A 21,812-nucleotide genomic window follows, 5' to 3' on the forward strand; every position below is an offset into this window, starting at 1 on the left:
ACCTTTTCTACTTTAAACAATGTTCTATTTAAAAATTCTGCACTTTTCAGTATTTACATGTTGCTTTGTATGCATGAATGGTTGCATACATGTTTAAGAGTGAAGGCAAAAAGAAGGAGCTTAAATGGAGATTAATTCATGAAAATCTAAAGCTTGAATTTAGATATTGGATACTCATTTAAATCTGTCTGACAGAGCTCTGTTCTCCACTCTCATCTGTTTCAATCTAGTTAATTAAATAATGTTTTATATAATAAATAACAGGAGAATTAAGCCAAGGAGTTAACAGTAAGCACTAAATAACGAATCAATGCAAGTCTGGCACATTGCTTAAAGTTGTTTGCAAAAGAAATAAATCAGATTTGATCTTTAAAAAGGAAGCAGAGCCCTAAGCTACTTGGGAAGGATGATCTCTCCTGTTCTGTACCTGCTGGCAGAAGGCCCTGTGATTCTGCCATGTCTGCAGTAAGAACCAAACCATTTACTGATGACTGGAAGCAGGAAAAATAATAGGTGAGAAGAAAGAAAACACCTAAAACCAGCACAGAAAGGCAAAAAGTAGAAGAGATGGAGCAAAGTATAGAGTTCCTCATCAGAGAAAGGCCAAGCAAGAGGCACAGTGAGGCAGGTGCTCCAGAGAGGTCAGCAAGGAGAAGCAGTTTAGACTGACACATGAAGAGGAGGAAGGAAAGCAGGACATTCTCCAAAGGAGACACTGACACTGGATCCCAAGCAGACCCCATCAGAACCTCATCTTTGCACAAATATCTCGAAGAGTGCAGCTTTCCAGCTGTTTTTGACCAAGTCCAGAGTGCTGCCAAAAGGGGCAGCATAGCCCTCCTGCCCCAGCTCTTCCCTCGCTGTTGGCAGGTGACACCAGCAGTGTGTTCTGTGTGACACCAGCCCTCCAATGGGACCAAACCCTGTCCCTGGGCTGGCCGAGCTGTCAGGCAGGTGCTCTGAGGACCCAGAAACACTGAGCTGCTGGAGCTGGCACCAAGGGAGGGAGAGCAGCAGCAGCCTGGAGCCAGGGGCAGGCAAGGCAGGTCACTGTTGGGCTGATGGCAAGCAGTGATGAAAATGAGACACCAAACTAAGACTGTGCCAGCTTTGTACATGAATGAACTCTTTCACAGCTGCCTGCAGCACTCTCTGAGTAATCATAAAGATCCTCTTGACCAAACATCATTTTTGGCCAAATCTGTCCTGCATTTTGGCAGGTGACACACACAGGCTGCACGTACAGGTATAACCCATGAAGCTGTGCATCACTTTGATGAAATGAGGTGCTTTCTAAACATTAAGGCATTTAAAGTCAGAGCTGTCAGTCTCCTGTGGAAGTGACATCAGTCAGCTCCTTTTTGGGAGGGACAGGGCAGCTCAGCCGTGGCTGCTCACAGCAGTGAGCTCAGTTTGAGCTAAGACAGGGCTGATTTGTGCTGCCAAATGAAGACAATGTTTTGCCCAGAAGTTCCAGCTCTGGTGAATAATCAAAAGAAAAAGCTCTCAATGTAGGCATCATTACTGAGACACTTGGAAAAGGGGGCCTTTTGGAAAAGCCTGGATCTGAGGCTTGCTGCTTGTCAGCACCACTGATGAACCCGAGTGCATCTCCATGCTGAGGCATCCCAGCCTCTGGGCAGGAGGGCGCAGGGGCTGAGCAGGTGGGGAGGAACTTCTGCATCAGGGCTGTATTTCTGCAAGCTGAGGGAAAGAGTGCAAAGGTCACAGTAACAAAATAAAATAAAAATGGGCTTATATCCAGTTAAATGAAGGGGAAAAGGCTAAAAAGTGAAAAATATTTTTCCTTTTAGAAAATGTAAGCACACTCTTCCGTAGTTCAGGCAGGCTTTTTGCTGTCTTTTACCGTAAGTTACAAATTTTGACTAAATTTCTTTAAGCACAACAGTGACTGCTCTGTTCAAGAAAATTTAATTGATATAAGTGAGAACACAGCATGATCCCTAATATTACCTGACTGAATTTTTCTGTGGGCTGGCTATCAGTTCTGAGTGTTACATCACACACTCCCACTCCTCACTCAGATCCTGGCCCCTGCTCTGACAGCCCTGCAGTGCTGGTTCTCAGCTGTAAGAACTCCAGTCAGACTTTCTAACCTCCAGAACACATATACCAAATGGCTGCTCAGAAATATCTGCAGACTTCCATGACCACAGTTTAACAGAACTTTAAAAAAAAACTCCACCTCACCCTTGTAGAAGAGAAAATGACAGAAAATGGGGTTAGGCTGAATAATGAATGAATTAGTTAAACTTCTGAAAGAAAAACCAGGTTTCTAATCACTCTACTTGCTTTCAGATGGCTGACTTCCATGATACTCTCTATAGACATCACTTGGATTTCTACGCTTTTCTCAGTTTTAAACTTTCCATTACTTCCACAGAAACAAGCTCTGTCTAAGGCTTAAATTAAATAAGAATTATTTTTGAAGGAAAAACAACCCACCAAGAACCTTTCTTACAAGTTTTCATAAGATCTTAAATGCTCTAGAAGCAATGTTAGAGCACTTGCTGTTGATCGACACTGAAGAGATTGAAAGTCATTTGAGTTAAACTGGAACTAAAACTTTTTCACAAATTACACTTCCAAAAATTAGTATCAGATGCTAATTTGAGAAGATTGTAGGGAAATTTCTTTTTCTACTATCCAATCCAAAACTTTATTTATGACATAATTTCCTTCTAATAAGAAATCTGTTACATATCTGCAATAACCACAAATAAAGATGATAAAATTAACCTCAATGTTTAATAGTAATTTAAGAAAAAGCAACAGAAGTGTTTCTTAAAACAGTGTCCACTAAAAGTAATGGTGTTCCTCTGTATATTTCTGTTTGTGTCTAGTTTATTCCCAAACCAGTTTCAATAATTTTGATACACAGCAAAACATCGAGTTTCTACTTGGAAAACATTACCAAAAAACCACAGGAAAATCTCTGAGATGTTTCTTAGAGAAAATTTCATCTTACAGAAAGCCAGCACTGCTTCTTATGGCCTGGACCCTCTCCCCTGCTATTTGGACACAAAAACATTTCTACACAAGTGGTGTGATACATTGGTTTTCTTCACTTCAAAATATAAATTCTAATTATATGGGTGAACATTCATGCTCTGTGTAAAAACATGTAGTTGTTCTGTAGAGAAAACAGATAAGTAATATATGATATATCTTTTCAGAGCATGTTTCTGATGTGTAATGAACGTTTTGTTTAAAGTGCTTCGTAACAGCATTTTAATGAGTCTTTTGCAGAAAATTTCTTAAAACACAGTGAAATTTGAGCAGTGTAGCTGACTGTGTAGATGAAAAAAACAAACCTGACAACAAACACCCCCACAGCCAGCCCTCCCCTAAATCTTACCCAGTGCTGTCTCCCAGGAAATTGTGACAGATTCTGTGAGAAACCTGGGTCCCGTGCACATTAGAAATTCCTTCCTGCAGGGTTAGCAGGTGTGGGCTATGTCAAACAAATTTACTGCAGTCTGTGCTAATAACCAAAATTATAGAAAACCTAGATGAAAGTGCTCTGCATCCAGCTAATTTGAAGCTACCTTATGAGACAATAACAAGCTTCTAACAGTTTTCCCCTTTTTTTAAATACACTAATTATGCTTAATGTTCCCTGTCGCATTAGCTTTCATGGTAATTATATTTCAAAACTTTTGCAATTAGGGTACAGTTAATATTGTGGAATATTGCAATTATTTTTCATTGTGACACCTCTATTGAAAACTGGTGGCATAATGATCACATTGTTCAACTAAATCAGAACTGTAGAAATATGGCAAATGAACCAATTATAGATTATTATTTCTAATTACAGATAATGCCCTTTTCCTTGCTTTGTCCAGAACAATTTTCCAAATACCCAGACTCTTCCCAATTAAAAAAAAAATAAGCCAAACAAACTGATTTCTCCACCTTCATTTTTCTTACACACATTCTGATATATATAAATGTCTATAGTTTGCAAATATATACTGTGCATTATATACTGATAATGTGTGAGCATGGACAGATGTGGACAGGCACATCAACACATACAGAGATAATTTACAGTTCATACAGGTTCAGTCAACTGCAGCTATAAATGCAAAGACCACTAAGTGCTCATTCTGAGCAAGGATTTTGCTCAGTGACTGAGCCTCGGAGGAAACTTCAAATGCATTTCAAATGCACTCTGCAGCATTTCTAATTCAGCCCCACATTGCCCCAAAGCATATTTCTTTATTTTCTGCTCACCCTTCCTCTTTAATAAACTCAAGGGCTTTGGCTCTCTACCCTTAAGCCTCTTGCTCACATTTCTATCATGAAACCTAAATATCAACCTCCCCCCATTTACAGACTGGGTTCTGTTTATTGATGCTGAATGAGCTCAGGCCCTTGATAAATGACAACAGCAGAAATGCCTAAGAACTAATATATATAACTGTGAAAATCTGAGGTTCACTCTGGGGTTTTGAAGAGCTGCTTGTAATTAAACCAGTCTATAATTTGATAGGACAGACCACTATTACATAAAAGTACTTTTGGAAAAAACACAACAGAGGAGTTGGAGAGGTACTGCTAAAAACAAAACAAAACAAAACAAAACAAAACAAGAAAAAAAGCAGCCAGACAGGTAATGGGAGACATTCTGTTATTTTCGATACTTTAGCAATTCTGAGATTAATTATCATTTACCATTTACATTCTTCATATGGAATTTTAATCAAAGCTTGCTTAATTAAGTTTTCATTTAAATTACACCAAACCAGTGATAAATAAATCAACGATCAAATCACTGACTTCAAACAGAGAAGACCTTTACCAAATTCCCTGGCTTGCCAAACCCCACCATCTGTACATTTCCCAGCTACCAGACTAATGAATTTCAAGGTTATATTACCAAGTGTAAGATAGAATTTCTGGCCAACATCAGACAGTGGGAATAAAATGTGTATGAAATGCTTTCCCATCATTTCTGACGTGAAAAGATCTGGGAACAACTTTACGTGACTCCTTATTCCCTTCAATAAAGAGCAACATAAGACTTAAGCAAAACTCCTCCAAAGATGATTTCAGGCAGAAATCTGAAAATTGCAAATCTCACCTTATTCAATACTGTGAAGTAAGGTTTTTTAAGAGCGATTGCCTGAACAATGAGCACATTTTCAAAATGAACTACGACTCTCTCTCCTCTGACCCTCTGAAACTCTTAAAGCTGATCTGAGTGATTAAATGACAGCTGCAAGTCATGAGAAATCTGGCACAGAATATAATTTTAAAGAATTCCTCAAAGTCCTGCCATCAGTAATGTCTGTCATCACCCACCTTTCCATCATTTCTTGGCTCATATTAATTGATTTTTTTTTTCAAGTTTACATGACTTATTTTTCTGGACATATAATTTTTCATGCAATTTTTGTTTCCATTAACTTGAGACACACAGTCTCCACCATCTGCTGGGCAATGACAAAATACAGGATAAATAAACTGTGCAGTGGAACTTGTTCCTCCCACTCTGGGTAGCAGCATTTATGTACCTGTATAATGGGATGGGAAGGAGAACATGACCATGGGGGTAATGTTCATGTATATTTGTATATACACATGCTCTACATGAAAATCACCTCTAAACTATACAGTTTTCCAGGATATGGATATAGACAATATACATATACTAATACAAATATCTATTTAATAATATCTGATGAAATATTATTGAAAACAAATGTTATAATGGTATTGAAATAGTTCAACAAAGGGGTTAAAATAGTTATTAGTGGTTTGAAAAGAGGGATTGGTATATTTTCCTCATGAGAATAACAATATTAAAAAAAACAAACTCTTTTTTTCTTCCCTAAGGTATTCACTATATATAAGAGCAGTGCTCTAAAACCCATCATATTTGAAAATCAACCCATCTTGAAGGACTTCTCATAAAAAAACCAAAATCAACCACTTTAATAAAATAACAATTCTATGGAACAGGGGTTCTGGGTTGTTTGTTTGGGGTTTTTTTTTGTTTGTTTTGTTTTTCATTTTGTGGGGCTTTTTTTGTTGTTTGTATGTTGTTTTCTATGGTGTAATTCTGCCCAATTATTTCAAAACTTTCTACCACATTACAGATAAAAGTATTAAGCTAATAATCACTTTAAAAAGCAACGGCTTCAAGATTTTGAGGATTTAAGAAACAAAACCAATACTGACATGCACGTATTTAACTGCACATCATGTTCACTGGACATTTTCTGGAGCAGTGAAAGATGCAAACACGGGTGTTAATTGCCCTGTTCTTCCTAATGACCATCCTTTTCTATTGGACAACAATATTTGCTTTACTGACAGCTATCAGAATATTCCATTAATAACTCCACAGGATAAAAAAGGGTCAATTTTATCACATGACACGCTGGGTAATTTCATATTTGATGTCCACCCAAAACATGCCAGTAAATTTCACTTGGGAAATTCCTTTACTTTTCTAGAAGAAACATGGATATTCCAAGTTCAATTAGAATTCCACTGCTATTTTAATTTGCTTCATTACACAAAACTTTTTCTCTTGTAGATGTTGTGCTCGTAAGTGGAGACGCAATTTATTTCCAGAAACTTTTATGTTGCAGTTTTAATTATATGCAAATACCTGCTTAATTGATTAGTACAGTAGTGCCTATGTGAGACATAACAATCCTCTACAATGACACAGCAGAACTATGTTGCTCTGAGCCACTGATATTTAAGTATTCTCAGAGTAAATGCCAATGGCTATTTTGGAGCTCTTCCAATATTCAAAAAAGGGACCTAACTTTGCTGTCATTAAAAACAACAGCATTAAATTTAATTTTTTGTCTCATCTTTGAGAAAATTCAACATTTTTTCCTGTAGTAATTCAATATTCATCAATATTGAATCTCTAATGTCTCATGAAAAGGATTCAACCAAGCTCAATGGAAGTGCAGGAACCTGAAGTTTGTTTCTAAATTCAAAAACTTCTTCATAATACTGTCTCAACTAATGCATAATGTTTGCAGTGGACCAGTCAGTAAATCTGCTATTTCAAGCTTGCTTATCTATTCATTTTTAGATCCTGTAGTAGGCTTTTAACACTTTCAGCTAAAAAAAAAGTGGCATAAAAATTTCTCAAAAAAAAAAAAAAAATCTTAGTCTTTGCATCAAGACAACACAAAAACGACCCATATTCTGATATGCATCACCTGTAAATATGAGTGGGTTTGATATCCTTATGTCACATTGCTTAGCAGTGAAATTCAGCTATGGAGAATCCTTTTGTTGCTTTACATTTTGTAATTGTGAAACAGAGACTGCCACATGAAAGTGCCAAAAGGAGCACTAGACACCGAGTTAGAGGCTCAAACAAGATTTAAGAACAAAAAATAGCAGGTGAGCAGCTTCATTATGTGAATTTTGATGAATAGGGTGCAAACAAGAAATCATTAGAGAGCCTTTAACCATCATCTAATAACACAGATTAATAAAAGCAGCTGGGAGAGCTGTAAGAAAATCAGTTCCCTTTCATTTAATGGAGCCTGTCAGAGCAGGCAGAGCCCAGCCACAGCTCCTTCCCCATCTGAACAATTTGCTCAGTGTGTGCTCTGGATGTTCTGCATCCCTGTGAGCTTCACTCATGGGAATATTCAGCAACATTCACATACTGTTGTTATACTATTAAATTAACCATCTATCATACTTTCAACAGATCCCAAAGTGCAAAACAAAGGTGGAAGAAAGCATTAAATCTTATGAAAATACGAAGTGGGCAGTTTCTACAGGAGCACAGTGTCCTGGAGAGCCACTCTCATGATGTAGGAAGCTCCCGCTGCTCCCACCCAGTAATGTTTGGAAGGGGCTACCTAGAACAGAGGCTAGACAGAGTTAAAAGAACAGAGTGGGTATTTATTAAAGGCATTTAACAGCTACACCTTGGGCAGTCAAAACCTTGCAGAGGCTACATTCAAGATGGACTGTGGTCACAAGTTTTAGTTTTTTGGGCAGATATAAATTTGGTCTATTTGCATATCAGAGGTTAATTGTCCAATTACAGCTTCAGGGAATGAAGTCACATTCCCCCAGTTTGCTTCTCCCCCTCCCAATTTACTTTTGTTTGTACTTCTCGAGGCCTGAGGCCGTGATGGTGACCTTGGTTCTCAGGCCTGGAAGGATTGTCTTGTCTGACCAAGCTGTGATGAGAGCTTGCTAACACTATGGAGTTCAGAGTTATGCACTGGTGCAGGGCAGGACCTGAAAAACATAAAAGCTAAAACTTAAGGCATCACCAGGACATTTGCTCTGTGTTTGTTCTGCAGTGAGAAAACAAAAACAGGCCTGGAAAAAGGAACACAGATCTAACAGTGGCTCAGACTGGGGACTAACAGGGGGAGATGCAGACAGCTTTGGTTAGAAAACACATGAGGGGGTTATAAAAACTATAGAGGGAAGTTCTACTTACTTATTATTTTTTTTGTTTTTGAGAATACTACATTGAAACCACAATCTAAAATAATACAATTTCAGTACAGTGCTCAAACTTTTTAGGTGCTTTCTCATAAAACCATCTGAGAGCATTTTGTGGAAATGAGAATTAATTCAACAGCAAAATTTTTACTCAGATTTAAAACTAATGGTCATATTTCTGTAGATCCTGTCAACCTAAGCCTATAATGACAGACTTTTGTGTTAATAAACCCTTTTTTTTTTGTTAATCAAATGAACCAAACAGATTGGTTATTAAAAAACAGTCAAAATTAAAGATTCTCAGAGAAAAGAGAAAGTATTTAAGGCAGATATTCAAACATCCCCCAAGAACCCAACACAAACCCCCAGGTATCCTACCCTTCTCCCCAGACCAAACAATTATCAAACCAGCCATCCAGGTTTTCAATTTGTGCCTCTATACCCCTTAGGAACTTGGAAATTCGAATTGAATCTACCTGCTCTATAAAGAAAATACCACTCCATAAACTAATCTATACTATGCTGTGAAGAAACCACTGGATGCAGAGGCTGCTGATTCAGCAGGATCCAGCAGTAGTAATTTGCTCAAAGACATGGAAATGTTAAACATGAAGGAGTTGGCACCAGCTGAACCCAACGTGGCTGCTCGGTGTTCCCCAGAAGAGTCAGCTGCACTGGGGGGCTCCTGGACTCAATGAGCAATTGCTGGAGCTCCCCAGAATAAAACTGCCTTGATAAAGAGCTGTGAAACAGCACCAGTTGCTTTGTGACAGCAGGATATTAATGGAAATTTTTCCAAAAAAAGAAATTGAAACAAGAGTCTCTAATGCATTTGTGTTTCTGGCATGATCTCAGAGGAACTGAGGAATCCAGGCTGTGGAATCCTTCCAGCCGTCAACAAGAGAAAATAAAGAGAGGAAAAAGATATTTAGAACTGGCCTGTAGTTGGAAAGCAAAGGAAGAACTAAGTTTTGTGGCCATCTATGTACATCTGATGACAGCTGCTAGTGATTTGTATTGTCCCCCTTGCTCCTGTAAATGATTTGGAAGGATGGCTGTGCCACCTGGGAGATGGGCTGGCCTTCAGCTGCTGGCAGGGCACTTGGGCAAGCGGAGTTTGCAGCCTGTCTTGAGTCTTTTCCTTAGTTTCTTTTTGTAAGGACAGTCCCTCAGGAGCCTTTCTGCAGTACCAGAACCTCCAGTTCTCAGCCTGTTCATACACTTCACTGTCCACAACCTTCTAAGCCCATTATGATTTTGAGTCAGTCTCAAACTAAAAAGTTAAGTCTTGGAAATTCCTCAATTTCTTCAAGGCACCCTGTTTTTCTCTTTACCATCTTCTCCAGATGCAGATAGCACTCACAAGTATAACTGACAGGCCTTGCCGTGTCTACTAAGTTCATGGATTTTAGAATACATAGCTGTTTTGCAAGTGCTGTTTAGTGCCTGCTTCAGACCACAAGGAGACAAACTATGCACAAATATCTAACTGAATTTTGCTACATTTTTAGCTGAAGAAAGATAGAGAATGAAGAGACAGACTTGAAAATGCAGAAACAATAAGGATTTAGTTTTTGAAATTCAGAACCATTTCATTTTTAAGCCAATATTTTCACCTTTCATTTTGACGATTTAAGTATTTTTTCCTTTTTTTAAACCCACACTGAAAAGTAAAACACAAAGGTTGAAACTTAGAGTGAGAAAAAACCTAACCCACATTCTCCTGTAGATTGAAGTGTTTCATACTGCTCTTCCTAACCAAATGTGTTGATTGGAAAAGTCCAAATTTCTTTCCTTCATCCTTCCTAAGTCTTACCAATGGTGTTTTTATTTGTTTGGCCCCCATATTGCTCCTTTATGGTTTTGCAGCAAGTTTTTTCAGGTAAGCTGGAAATGCAGGTGCCAGGAGTTGATGAAACCTTCATGGCAGAGTCACAAAGGTTTTATTTGCCCAGTCCCTGTCCTCAGTCTCAGTCCCTGAGAAAATGACTCAGAGCCATCCTCTACCACTTAAGCTCCAACTCCCCAGACTGCCTCCTCTCAACTTTTACAAATTATTGTAATTATTTTACTTTATAAAATTACTTACATTAAAATTATTTTTCAGAAAGCTGAAGCTCACAAGCTAACAAAGATTTTACACCTTTCCATATTTGCTAGTGCCTATAATTGACAGTTTTCTGTCAAGTAAAACAATTATCCACCTGTTTGCAGGGAAAAGTATTAACAAACATGCTCAACACTGCTTTGTTAGGCAGAACATTTCACACCTCATTACTTAACTGAGGACTTAGCCTGGTGTTCAGTGTACAGAATTCCTGCTGATTCAAGTAGAATAACCTATCTGTATGTCCAAAAATAATTATCATGTCATATACATTACAGAGTCAATTAATTCACTACACAGTATTAAAGTCCAGATTTCTGAGTTCTTCCTCAATCAGATGGATTTGCAGTTGGGACTTCCCATTTCATGCCATACTAACAACTGTTCTCCAGGTCTCAAGACCAAGAGGGACCTTTCAAAATAGCAGGGTCAGAATTTTTTTTTTTTTTTTAGGGGAGTATGCAGACAATACTGAATTTCTCTGTTAGTACAAATGGAGTTTTTGGGGCATGGCCGTTCACAGCAAACCAGTCCCTCTGTTGCAGATTTTCACAGATCTACCAGCACAGTAAGAGTTCCAACTTTTAGGGGCTTGTGGGCTTCTAAGCCCACAAATTCTATTTTATAATTTATAAAAAGCCACTCTCATTTTCTACAGTGTTCTAGTTATTATTCCTAAATTAGCAGAGCATCAGGTAAAAGGAGTCTTCTCAAAACAACCCAATTTCCATACCAAGCTGTCAATTTTCCTTCCTTTTGATTTACTAGGTTGTTTTTTTCTGATCCAAACTATGCAAGATAAGTACCAGTTATCACTACAATCGCAGGGATGCTGCTATGGTTCTGCTTGTAGGTGTGCATTTATTTATTTACTTCACAAACCATTACCCCTGACATGAATAAAAGGAGAGAAAAGCTCAGTTTCTGAAGATCCCACTGCTCCAGCCCCATGACACCCAGCACGAATGCATTAGACAGAAAGGAGCCATTGTACAGGAGCGACGTGTGAGGCAACACCTTGGTGGGGCCAGGCAGGGATCCAAGGAGAGAGGAGTGACAAATAGCATCCTACGCAGATGGAAAAGGTCACTGCAATGAAAGCAACCTGGGGAACTGGGAGCAAGTGAAGCATTGCTACAGACTGGAAGAAAACACAAAATCCAAACAAATGGAACAGAGCAAGACACAAAATTTCCTTCACATGTGAATGTGGCAGAACGAGCTGTGGAATCATTTTGGGACCTGATAAAATGGAACAAGACTCCCTCTATGCCTTGATGTGAAACAATCTGAAAATTAAGCATTTACTCAGGTCAGTGATTAACTTCTATAAACATTCAAAGTCCACTACTTTCTGTGTAACAATCTGTCAGAAACATGAATTATTCATATTTGCAATTTAATAAAAAAGGCTGTGATTGGTTGATTTCCTTCCTTGAGGAAAAAATAACCCCTCATCTGTACTTTTAGTCTGTAAAAATTTCAAACATTGTGGGTAATACAAACTCCACAGGAGCTGGATCAGTTCAGGACTTGCACTGGATTTCCTGACTTCTTGCAGTGTCAGCTGTGCACAGCCACACCAGGGCAGAGACGGTGTGAGCACAGAGCATCACCAGAGAGCCCCATCAAACACCACGCTCGGCTCTGAGTGCAGCCCATCTGAACATCTGCTGGTTCTCCTAGGAGCAATTGGTGTAACCCTGCACCAAAATAAAGCAGCTGTTTAGTGGAGGAACCACAGATTTCTATTACATTCCCACCGTACAGTGTCTGCACAAGGTAGCTGAAGTTGAGACTGTAAGAAAGACAAAATCCTGGTCTGCAGAAGCATTCAGCAGCAGAAGATGCAGTGATGCAGGCACAGGAGTCATCCTTACAACACGGCTCAAGCATTTGAAGAGCTGGGTTAGGAAATGCCAGGAAAGGACAATTTGCTTGGCTGAGCTCTGTTTTCAGCTGTTTTCACCAATAAAGATGTATGTGCAAACCATTTTAGGGCACGTGCTCCCAGAGGGCAACAAGGCTGTGGCAGGGAAACACAAAGGGAAAAATATTCAGAGTAAAATGACAGAGTCCAGATTTCTCTCTGTTTATGCTGAAGGGATGTTGCAGACATGCATGGGAGAACTGCCAGGCAAAGAGTCAGGCATTAATAGGGCAAGAAAAAAAATAACACAGAGAATAATTAATAACCACTGATCAGTTTCTCCAGTGATGTGCTGAAGTTTCCCATCTCCTGTACTTTTTAAAGTAAGACTGAGTATCTTCTGAAGGAAAAAAATCCTAATTTTGATTGGTTTCATCATGCTTTATATGAAGACAAACTCAGTTTCTAGAGATGTTAATGTGATAAATAGGTGACATATATTTACAGTTTGCCTGATAAGATGCTAATATATATAATCATATTAGAAACGGGTATCAAAACTGTAAATCTATTAATGTAATTTTATAACTAGGAGTAATAATTAAGCACTAGATAAATGCACAATTTATCATTTAAATAAACCAGAAGCGTATGGCATACCACAATCAGAAAATCCATAAGACAAGATATTGACTCAGATGAAAAGTGCCTCCTTGCTTTCAAGTGTTTATAATGGCACTTATTTGGATTAATAGGGAGAAAGAAGGAGTTTATTAAACTTTCTGCTGCTATAAAACCAACCAAGCCACCCACAGAACCTTCTGTATACAAATATTGCAAAATATTTTGAAAAAATGACACCCTAAATTTTAGGTTCTCTACTTTGTAGCCCATGAAGTGCAAACAATTTGCATGTGCTCAACTCTTCACTTTCAGTCAGCTACCAAACTGTGTTGGTAGGCAGCTAAAAACATTAAATGTTTTCTAAATGTTTTCTAAATGTTGCCTTCCACATAAGGAGCAGCACTATCCACTATGGAAGTTGTCAGGACTGTGCCACTGCCAATGAAAGGGAGACGCAGTTCAGAAGATTTAAAACTCTGTATCAAAAGACAAAACTATTAGGAAGCCCAAAAAGCTCTTCCCACACAGCATCACTTACATCAGAGACTGTTAGCAAGAACATTTTTAGCCTTTTCTACAAACAAAGGAAAAAACACACAAGCAGCATTTGGACTCAGCATACAAAAGAAAAAGAAGAATAAAAAAAGATATTTTCTGCTTATAATTGCAGTATCCTCAGTGCCTTTCAGTTTTCAAGCGAGGTACCAAGTCTAGGCACTGATTTTCTTGGCGCAATGACACTGAGCAACAATATTGAGCCTTTAAGTTTCAAAAGCCTCAACAGCTTTCCAAAGTTTCCTAGTTATTGGTGATGTCTAAGAAGCTGCCACGAGACAGAACAGGCACTGGTGATGAAAAAAGGCCCGACTGTCCACAGCCACTGAGCTGTGTCCCAGCCATCAGGGAAGAAAACAGCAATACACAGAGAAATGGAAACTTGGGAAGTCCGTGGTGCAGCTGCTTTGCTGGGGGTCTTTTATTGCTACAAGGGTTCCCAGTTCAACACATTTACAAACCTTTAACAATCAAAAGCAGCCAATAAAAAAAAAAATCTCTCCAACTCTCAAAACCATGCTGAGCCTAAGAAAAACCCCATAAACAACAGAATGCAAGTCTGTTCTCAATTCTACAGCTTTTAGTAATTCATTATCATTTTTATTACCATAGAACCTTCTGTTTGAGATTTGATTGTTTTTATTACGAATTCATAAATTAATAAATAGAATGTTTCTGCCGTATCAATATCTTGAATCATGTCTTCAGGCAGAAATTCAGACATCTGCAGGCATCATCAACACAGGGTACAGAGATTAGCAGCAGCAATAATATCAGTAATAGTTGCAGCAACATGGAGCTGATACTTTTGAAAAAGTACACCCTTCAGTTTCAGTGGGAAAACATTGTTCATGCTGCTCCTTCCATTTCTAGTTCTAGTTCTAAGCTCAAAAATTAGACTCAGTGCTCAAGAGATGCAACAGAATGAGAATGTAACTGGTCATTAAGGATTTAGAGAAGTATTGGAAACAAATTTTGAAAAAAAAAAATTATTTAAAGGCCTTTCTGCTACATCCACAGGTTTAAACAATATAAACAATACGTGTACGAAGAAACTCTTGCTTACAGCCTCAAAGCTAGGCCAGGTTCCACAGCAGAAACCAACACATAATTTACTTTTAATTTGGAAACAGAAAGAAAAGTGAACAGTCTATCACCCTTTTTCTGCATTGCTGTAAAGCAACAACAGAAGAAAGTTCCTTATGGCATTTCCTTGTGAATACATTGAGTAAGGAGCACGCTTTCCCAGGAGAATTGTATCCACAGCTGGAATGCAGGGCTGCCTTTTGGAGACAGTTATAGGAAAGTACAGGAGATAACTTAGGAACACCAAGCCTGGAACCTTAACTGATTTTAACTGTTGCTGCTCTAAGCATAACTTGACAAATTCTACAAGGTAATATGCTGAAAGAGGTTCCAAAAGATGCTGCTGAAATCTTAATCATATACAGCTAGGACAGGAAAGTGATGGTGCAGGAGGCCAAAATTTTCTTTCTGATAACTGTTCCTCCCTACCTGATGTCAGAAGTGATGAAGAGAGATCAAACAAAACAAAACCAAAAGTAAACAAACACAAGAACAAACAACAAGCAGCAGAGTAAAACAACACCCTCTCTCCTGGCCCCCGCTGCAATATTGATAAGGGGAGGAAGATTCCAATTCCTTTTCTCCCTTGTTGCTGCTCTTCCCCCATTACCTACTGAGCTATCCAAACTCTTCTATTTGAGTAAAACAAAGGCAATCATTCACGAGGATTCAAAAAGAGAAATAAATAAAGCTACGGATTCTCAATTTTTGTGGCTGCCAATGCATTTTCTGTCCTGTAGGTTGATAGGTACAGAAAATTGAGGTTTCCATTCAGAAGGGGGTGATGCTTAATCATCTGAAGGTATATAATAATTTTTCTATTAATTTATTTCTAAAGATGACAATAGTTCTGCATTTTGGTTTGCATTATAGAGTAGAAACTGGAAATACTTCTTTATTTGATGCCAGATTGTAAGAGGGCTATAAAACAAACACTGCCAACCACTCCCAGCAGAGGATTTAAAAGAAGTCCTTCAGCTACAGTGCATTAATGAAAGTTCTGGCTTTTTTCAGAAAAGATTTTTACAAATGAGATTAAACTGCATGGAGGTGGTGGTAATTTCACATTAATAATAATGAAATTCTATAGACAGGTAGTATCTGTGAAACACAGGAGATCCATCTAGATATTTATACTGAAAATAATGAATATTGATATTTTACATGATATTCCCACACAATAGGCTCATAAGCAAAAGGAGTCTTATTCTTTATTCCAACTCTAACAGTCAACATTAAAGAACAACAATTATTTCCTTCAAGCCAACATGTTTCTCTTTTTTTCTCTCCTTGCTGCCAAAAATTGCTTGTGAAAAAATCAAAGCAAACCCTGTCTTCCAAGCAGTGTCCAAACTACTCCGTGGGCAGACACGGTTACATTGAGCCAAATGCTTTATATCACTGTTTCTGAGCCAAAAAGACACATTAACACCAAAAAAAAAAAAAGGGTACCATCCCCCTTCCAGTTAAACTCCAGCAAGTTCTTAGGAACCATAACAATATCTAAACCACAGTTTGGAATTTTCCCCCAAATCAAAACACTCCAGAGATCATTCTGCTTCTACTTCCTCATTGTTAGAGTAGTTGAAGCTGATGAATGTCTCCAATTATGGATCCATTATATGAAAACCTAATGTGTGAGTAGGTCTATCCTGTGTCTTTTACTCGGACTGAAAAATGAACAAACAAATTGGGTTTTTGTTGTGAGTTCAACATTTGGTTTAATAGCAATAAATCCTCTCTAGTAAATGTAAAGGTGCAAACAACAAAAAACGTTCTCTTTCTTCCACGTAAGGTTGAAAATCAGCCTGTTATATTGTATTTTGACTGAAGCCATTAAAATGGCATTTCAACAAGCTGAGTCACCTTATATTATCAGGAAAAAATATATAAAACACAAACAAGAAGAAGAAATAAACCTATTCCTATTGTTAGCTGTAAGAAACCATCTCAGGAAATGGTATGGCAGGAACTGACCTTCTTTTAAAAGGGAAAAAAAAAATCCACTAACTTTTAATGGCTAAAAGGTCTCTTCCTTCTGCAATGTTTGTGTTTTTCCAAATAGTATCAGCAGGTGCACGAGATTTCAAAAACCTCTTGTCCTTCAGCACTTATAATTGTGCTGCATATTATATTAAGAAATACAAGCAGTGGAATCTAAGTGATGGGAGTTCAATTAAAACCAGCATAATATCTTGTTGCATAGAAAATGATTCTGCAACTGAAACAGGTTCTAATGAGTGAAAAAAGGAATAAATTTTCACCTATTTTTAATTACATAGAACTTCCTCAAACATGATTTTTAATAATATATTCCATTAGGTTAACATCATATTTAAAGAAAGTGCATTTTCTGATTTCATTTCAAGTTTGATTTTGAGCAATTATTGTGTCATTGTTCTGCAGTAGAAAGGTTGAATTCATTTACTCTGTGGTTATGCTAGTTATGATTGATGTCGCTTCTCCAAATGATAAACCAATCACCCCGATGATGTAATGTCATTTTAAGAGTGCTATAATCACATTTCTCTCAAACTGGGAGTTCTGATGAGTTCTAACAAAGATTTATTGTAGATTAAAGACCTTCATAATATCAACAATAGATTGCTCATTTGATAGAATATTTGATTGGGTAATTTTTCCAGGCAAATGGTTTTTTCCATATATATTAGGCATGGCTCTTGTGAAGGGCACAGGGCAACACACGTGGATGAGTGGCTCCTCATATCCAAAAAAGGTTCATCTTAAACCTGTTGAGGAGCCACCTGTAATTACAGAGCTTGAAGCAAGAGAAGTATCCAATCAGACAAACAAGAGGAAACTTCTGTAATGTAATTAGTAGAAGACACTGGCAAATATTTCACATTCAGCATGTACTTTAAAGACTAGGATAGAAATATTTAAAGAAGAAGATAGAAAACGCTAGCAAAAATGTATGATTGAAGATTATCTGGGATCTAAGCCTTACATATAAGCCTCTACAAATCTTCCTTTTCAACCCAAGCCCAAATTTAAGCAAAATATTTACATTTAATTACTGTCTCTCAGTTTGAAATGTCTGGATCTATATTGCTAAGTTTCCAAAGGAACTATATATATAAAAATTAAAAAGAAAAAAAAAATCACCATAACCAGAGCATGATCAATATTTTCCTGTCATGCAGATGGTAAAAGCCACTCTGAAAATCTTTTAGGGATAATGATAAGCCACAAAAAGTAGTAACTTTCTCCAATTTAATGTATAAGTCATTATCTGTCATATTTTCTTATAAGCTCTATAAAGAAACATTGTGAGAACTAAAGAAAAGAAGTGACACGACTAGGAAATGCTCACTATTTTCCAGAGGATCCATTAAGTCCAGAATAACTCATGCTACAGACCACTCTGTGGTGACCGAGCCATTATGCATGTGTGTATGGTAAAAAATATTAAAAAAAGGATACCTACATCTTATACCCTGAAAATTAAAAGTCATTATATATTATAGGACTGTTTCATAAAGACATAAATGGGATATGTGGGGGGAAAAAAGTGTTAAAATGTAGAATAAACAAAGCAAAGCCAATCAGAGAATGCCAAAAAGGTTCCTTGGGTCAGCCCATAGCAACAACTCTTAAACACAAAGCTTTTAAGGATACAAAGAAACTGATTATGATTTAAAATGAAACTCAAAGAGCTCTTCCATCAAATTTTCTGACGTTGTTTTACTGCCACTTCCTTCATTTGGCTTCCTAAGAAAAGCCATGCCGGTTCCCTCAGTCCCAGCAGTGGCTGTAATTACCAAGTACTCAAGTATCCACCAAGTCTCTTTTTTTAGCTCACATCCCCTGACCTTGATTTTCTTCTCCTTATTTCATCCCTCTCCCATTTACTTTTTCCATTCCCCTTTAAAATCTCATCAACTGCTTGATCCACCACACCTTTTAGACAGTGTTCTCTCACCTTTTAATCCTTCCTTCAGCTGTGAGCACTCCCTGTTCCTGAGCTCTGACAAGGCAAGCATTCCTCCCTGCACACAGGTAATGATCCACCACCAACCCAGCAACCAGAGCTGCTTTTCCCGTGAATATCCCTTTACATTTCTCTGCCCTAAGGTCCCCTGTCCTTTTATTTCCTTCTTGCTTGGACTCACAGGTGCTTTTGTGATTCTCCACAAGCTGATCTTGTTCTTAGCACCCTGCCATCACCTACTTTCCTACTCTACCATCTTCTATGAGTATTTTAATGTCCTGTGAAAGTTCATTGGGGAGCTCCAGCTTCTGCTCACTGTCTTTCAAATAACTGCTCACCATGCAGGAACCTTCCCTCTTACCCTGTCTTAGGTTAAATGCTTCCTTGAAGGCATTTAGTGACAGATTTTGCTGAGACCCTTTTGAAAACACAAAGGCCCTTCAATCAGCTGCATCACCCTTTTTCAGAAATGGCTGAGCCCTGCACAATCCTCTTGAATGTTTCTAAGGCAAGAAACTACACTGACTCAAAGATGAATTACACCCACTTCCTGACCCCCTCCCTGCTTCCATGGCTTCTACAGAGCTACCCATTATGGATTTTTGAGACCTGCAGCTCCCAGATCATCCTGAATGTCTTAAAACCCCCTCAAAAGTGGCATCATATTTTCCAATACACTCAGGGAGCAAGGAAGCACACTCAATTTCTGAATTATTGTTTCTTTGTGCAATTATATTTTAACATACCTAAACAGGGGTAAAGGATAATTCAGGATGGAAGGAGCCCCAGGAGGTGCCTGTTGCAGCAGACGTCGCAGTTGAGCCACAACACACAGAGTATCATCATACAATATCAGAAGACTTCATGCACCTGCCCTCCTTGTTCTTCAGCCCACCCTTTTCTGCCCTCCTGTCCATGCAGTGCCCCTGTGTGCCCTCTGCTCCCTTTGGTGGTTGCTCAGTGCCCCTGGGCACTCCATGGCTCATTGCTGTCAGTGCTGCTCACCTGCTTCTCACAGCTGTGCCACTGGGGATGAGGCTGGGCTGCAGCCCCACTCCCAGTTACCTCAGACTGTGTCCCTACAGGTGCCCAGTCCAGTGCCCTGCCAAGTAAAAACAGCACTGAGGTCAGAGCAAGTAGCTCAGGATTTCAGCCAAAGTGTTCTCAAAAAGCTCCAAGGACAGAGGCTGGACAGGCTCCCAGGGCCACCTGCTCTAACCCAATGCTTAGGGAAAAAATTATCCCTACTGTCCACTCAATATTCTGTTTCAAATTCTGCTCCCTGCTCACCCTCGCACCACACCCCCAGCCCCTGTTAAAGAGGGGGTGTTCAGGTGTGCTGTGTGCACCCTACAGTCCCACAGCACACAGAACCCCCAGTGCTGCCTCATTACAGCAAAGAGACCCCTTGGGCAGACCAGAAACTGCACAGAAGCTCTAAACCTACTGTGTTCGGTTAAATAACACACAACATGTATCTCTAATAATAAAAAAAAAGGTGCTAGAATAGCTTCTTTTGATTTGTCTGTATTTCTAAAAAGGGACTGCATCTTCACTCCTCAGTTTTTGGCTGTCAAAATGAAAAGTCAGCACCTACTAATGAAAATTAAAATTAAAAAAATGAAAATAGGGAAAAAAAGAAGAGAGAAACCCCTAGGCACTACAGATTCCATGACTGATAGAGCTGCAAATGTTTTAAAACAGTGGCCTGAAAGACAAGAATTAATTTGCTGAAAAATAGCAGATCTTAGTTAAACGTGACAATGCAAGTACAGAACCAGACAGATTCAGAAACAAGAACAGACACAGACTGGCAGAAGCAACATGCATTTTTAGATACAAAACCTCATCACCAAGTGATATATTAGATTAGCCCATGCAGAACAAAGAACCATTGTGTGTGCATTTCTCTCCTACCAGATGCAAAATGGAGAAGGAAACCTACTTTGAAAAATAAAACCCTCTGATGACAAGAACTGAATAATATTTTTTACACAGCTCCTACGATACTTCAAACTAAAAATGTCTCTATAGTAAAATGAAGGAACACCATATATGATGGATTGCATTTCCAGGAATTTTCCATTAAATGAACCAGTAAGATTTTCTTTGCCCCATTTCCATAGATGCTCTCAATTTTCTGCTGATGCAGGAACACATTTGCACATTCAAAAAGAAGGCATAAAACTGGCACAAACATGTCACAAACAAACTCCGTATGTTTGCAATTTTCTTACCACTGCTGGAAGCCTGCTGTGGCCCTGAACACGCTCTCAGCAGATATGAATTAGGAGAGAACTCCTCATCAGGATTGGTGTCCATGATTTGATGGGACGTGTTGCTGTCTAGCAATGGCATCTGGCAGCTAACTGGTGGAGGATTATGAGAACTGGGCAGCTGGGCAGATGGGAGAAGGCTAGACGAGGATGTAGGTGGAATGGGACGACCTGGGAAAGAGGACACAGGGATCAAAGATCAGCAATGACTGCAATGAAAAAAACCCACAGGCCAAGTCATTGCACTGTAACTGTCCATGGTTATGCTCCATTACTGCCATGCACAGCCCCCCAGTCTCCCCACTGGTACCAACCTGGCCCTTTGTATCACATTTCCTGAAATTACATCACATCTGTACATCTCTTAAAATAATAGTAGTGTGCTGATTGATTTTTTTGGTTCTTTAACCAGGAATATTGCTGCAGCACAGGAATCTCTCAGAGGCAGGAAACAGCCCTACAAGGGCTTTTGTCAAGACAAGAATGCTGTGGACCTTCCCAGATCCCACTGAGAGATGTGACAGGAGGGAACAGCAGGACTGAAAGGCAATTATTCCACTTTAGAGATGGGCTAAAGCTGCAATCTGGGCTGGCAGCTCTCAGCTCTGCTGTCCTTCCTCTCCCATTGCTTTCTTCACCAGAGCTGTAGGAGCAGAATTTCCTGCCCAGCCAGGTTAATACCAACCCTGAAGCTCAATCCTTAATGGGTATAAAATACCTCAGCCCACAGCAACAATATGGTCTTGGTCACACAAAGCAGTGACATCAAGTCAACAACAAAAATGTTCACAGTAACACATCCTATTCTTTTGTGAACTCCCGTAACTTTACATTAATCCATTCCATCAAATGCACACATGAAGATAG

The 21,812-nt window shown here is 38.8% G+C and overlaps 1 protein-coding gene across 20 annotated transcripts in view; it reads right to left on the minus strand.

Annotated features, from left to right (window-relative positions):
• The window catches only part of TENM2 (teneurin transmembrane protein 2), a 1,085,256-nt gene that overhangs the window by 201,066 nt on the left and 862,378 nt on the right, over positions 1–21,812 (minus strand). For all 20 annotated transcript variants that reach the window (XM_068205619.1, XM_068205638.1, XM_068205636.1 and 17 more), the window contains one exon: positions 20,907–21,116. In XM_068205619.1, coding sequence (XP_068061720.1) covers positions 20,907–21,116 — 210 coding nt within the window. The remainder of the gene's footprint in view (positions 1–20,906; positions 21,117–21,812) is intronic.

Source organism: Anomalospiza imberbis, chromosome 15 (genome assembly GCF_031753505.1).
Source record: "Anomalospiza imberbis isolate Cuckoo-Finch-1a 21T00152 chromosome 15, ASM3175350v1, whole genome shotgun sequence".
In the NCBI taxonomy this organism is placed as follows: domain Eukaryota; kingdom Metazoa; phylum Chordata; class Aves; order Passeriformes; family Viduidae; genus Anomalospiza; species Anomalospiza imberbis.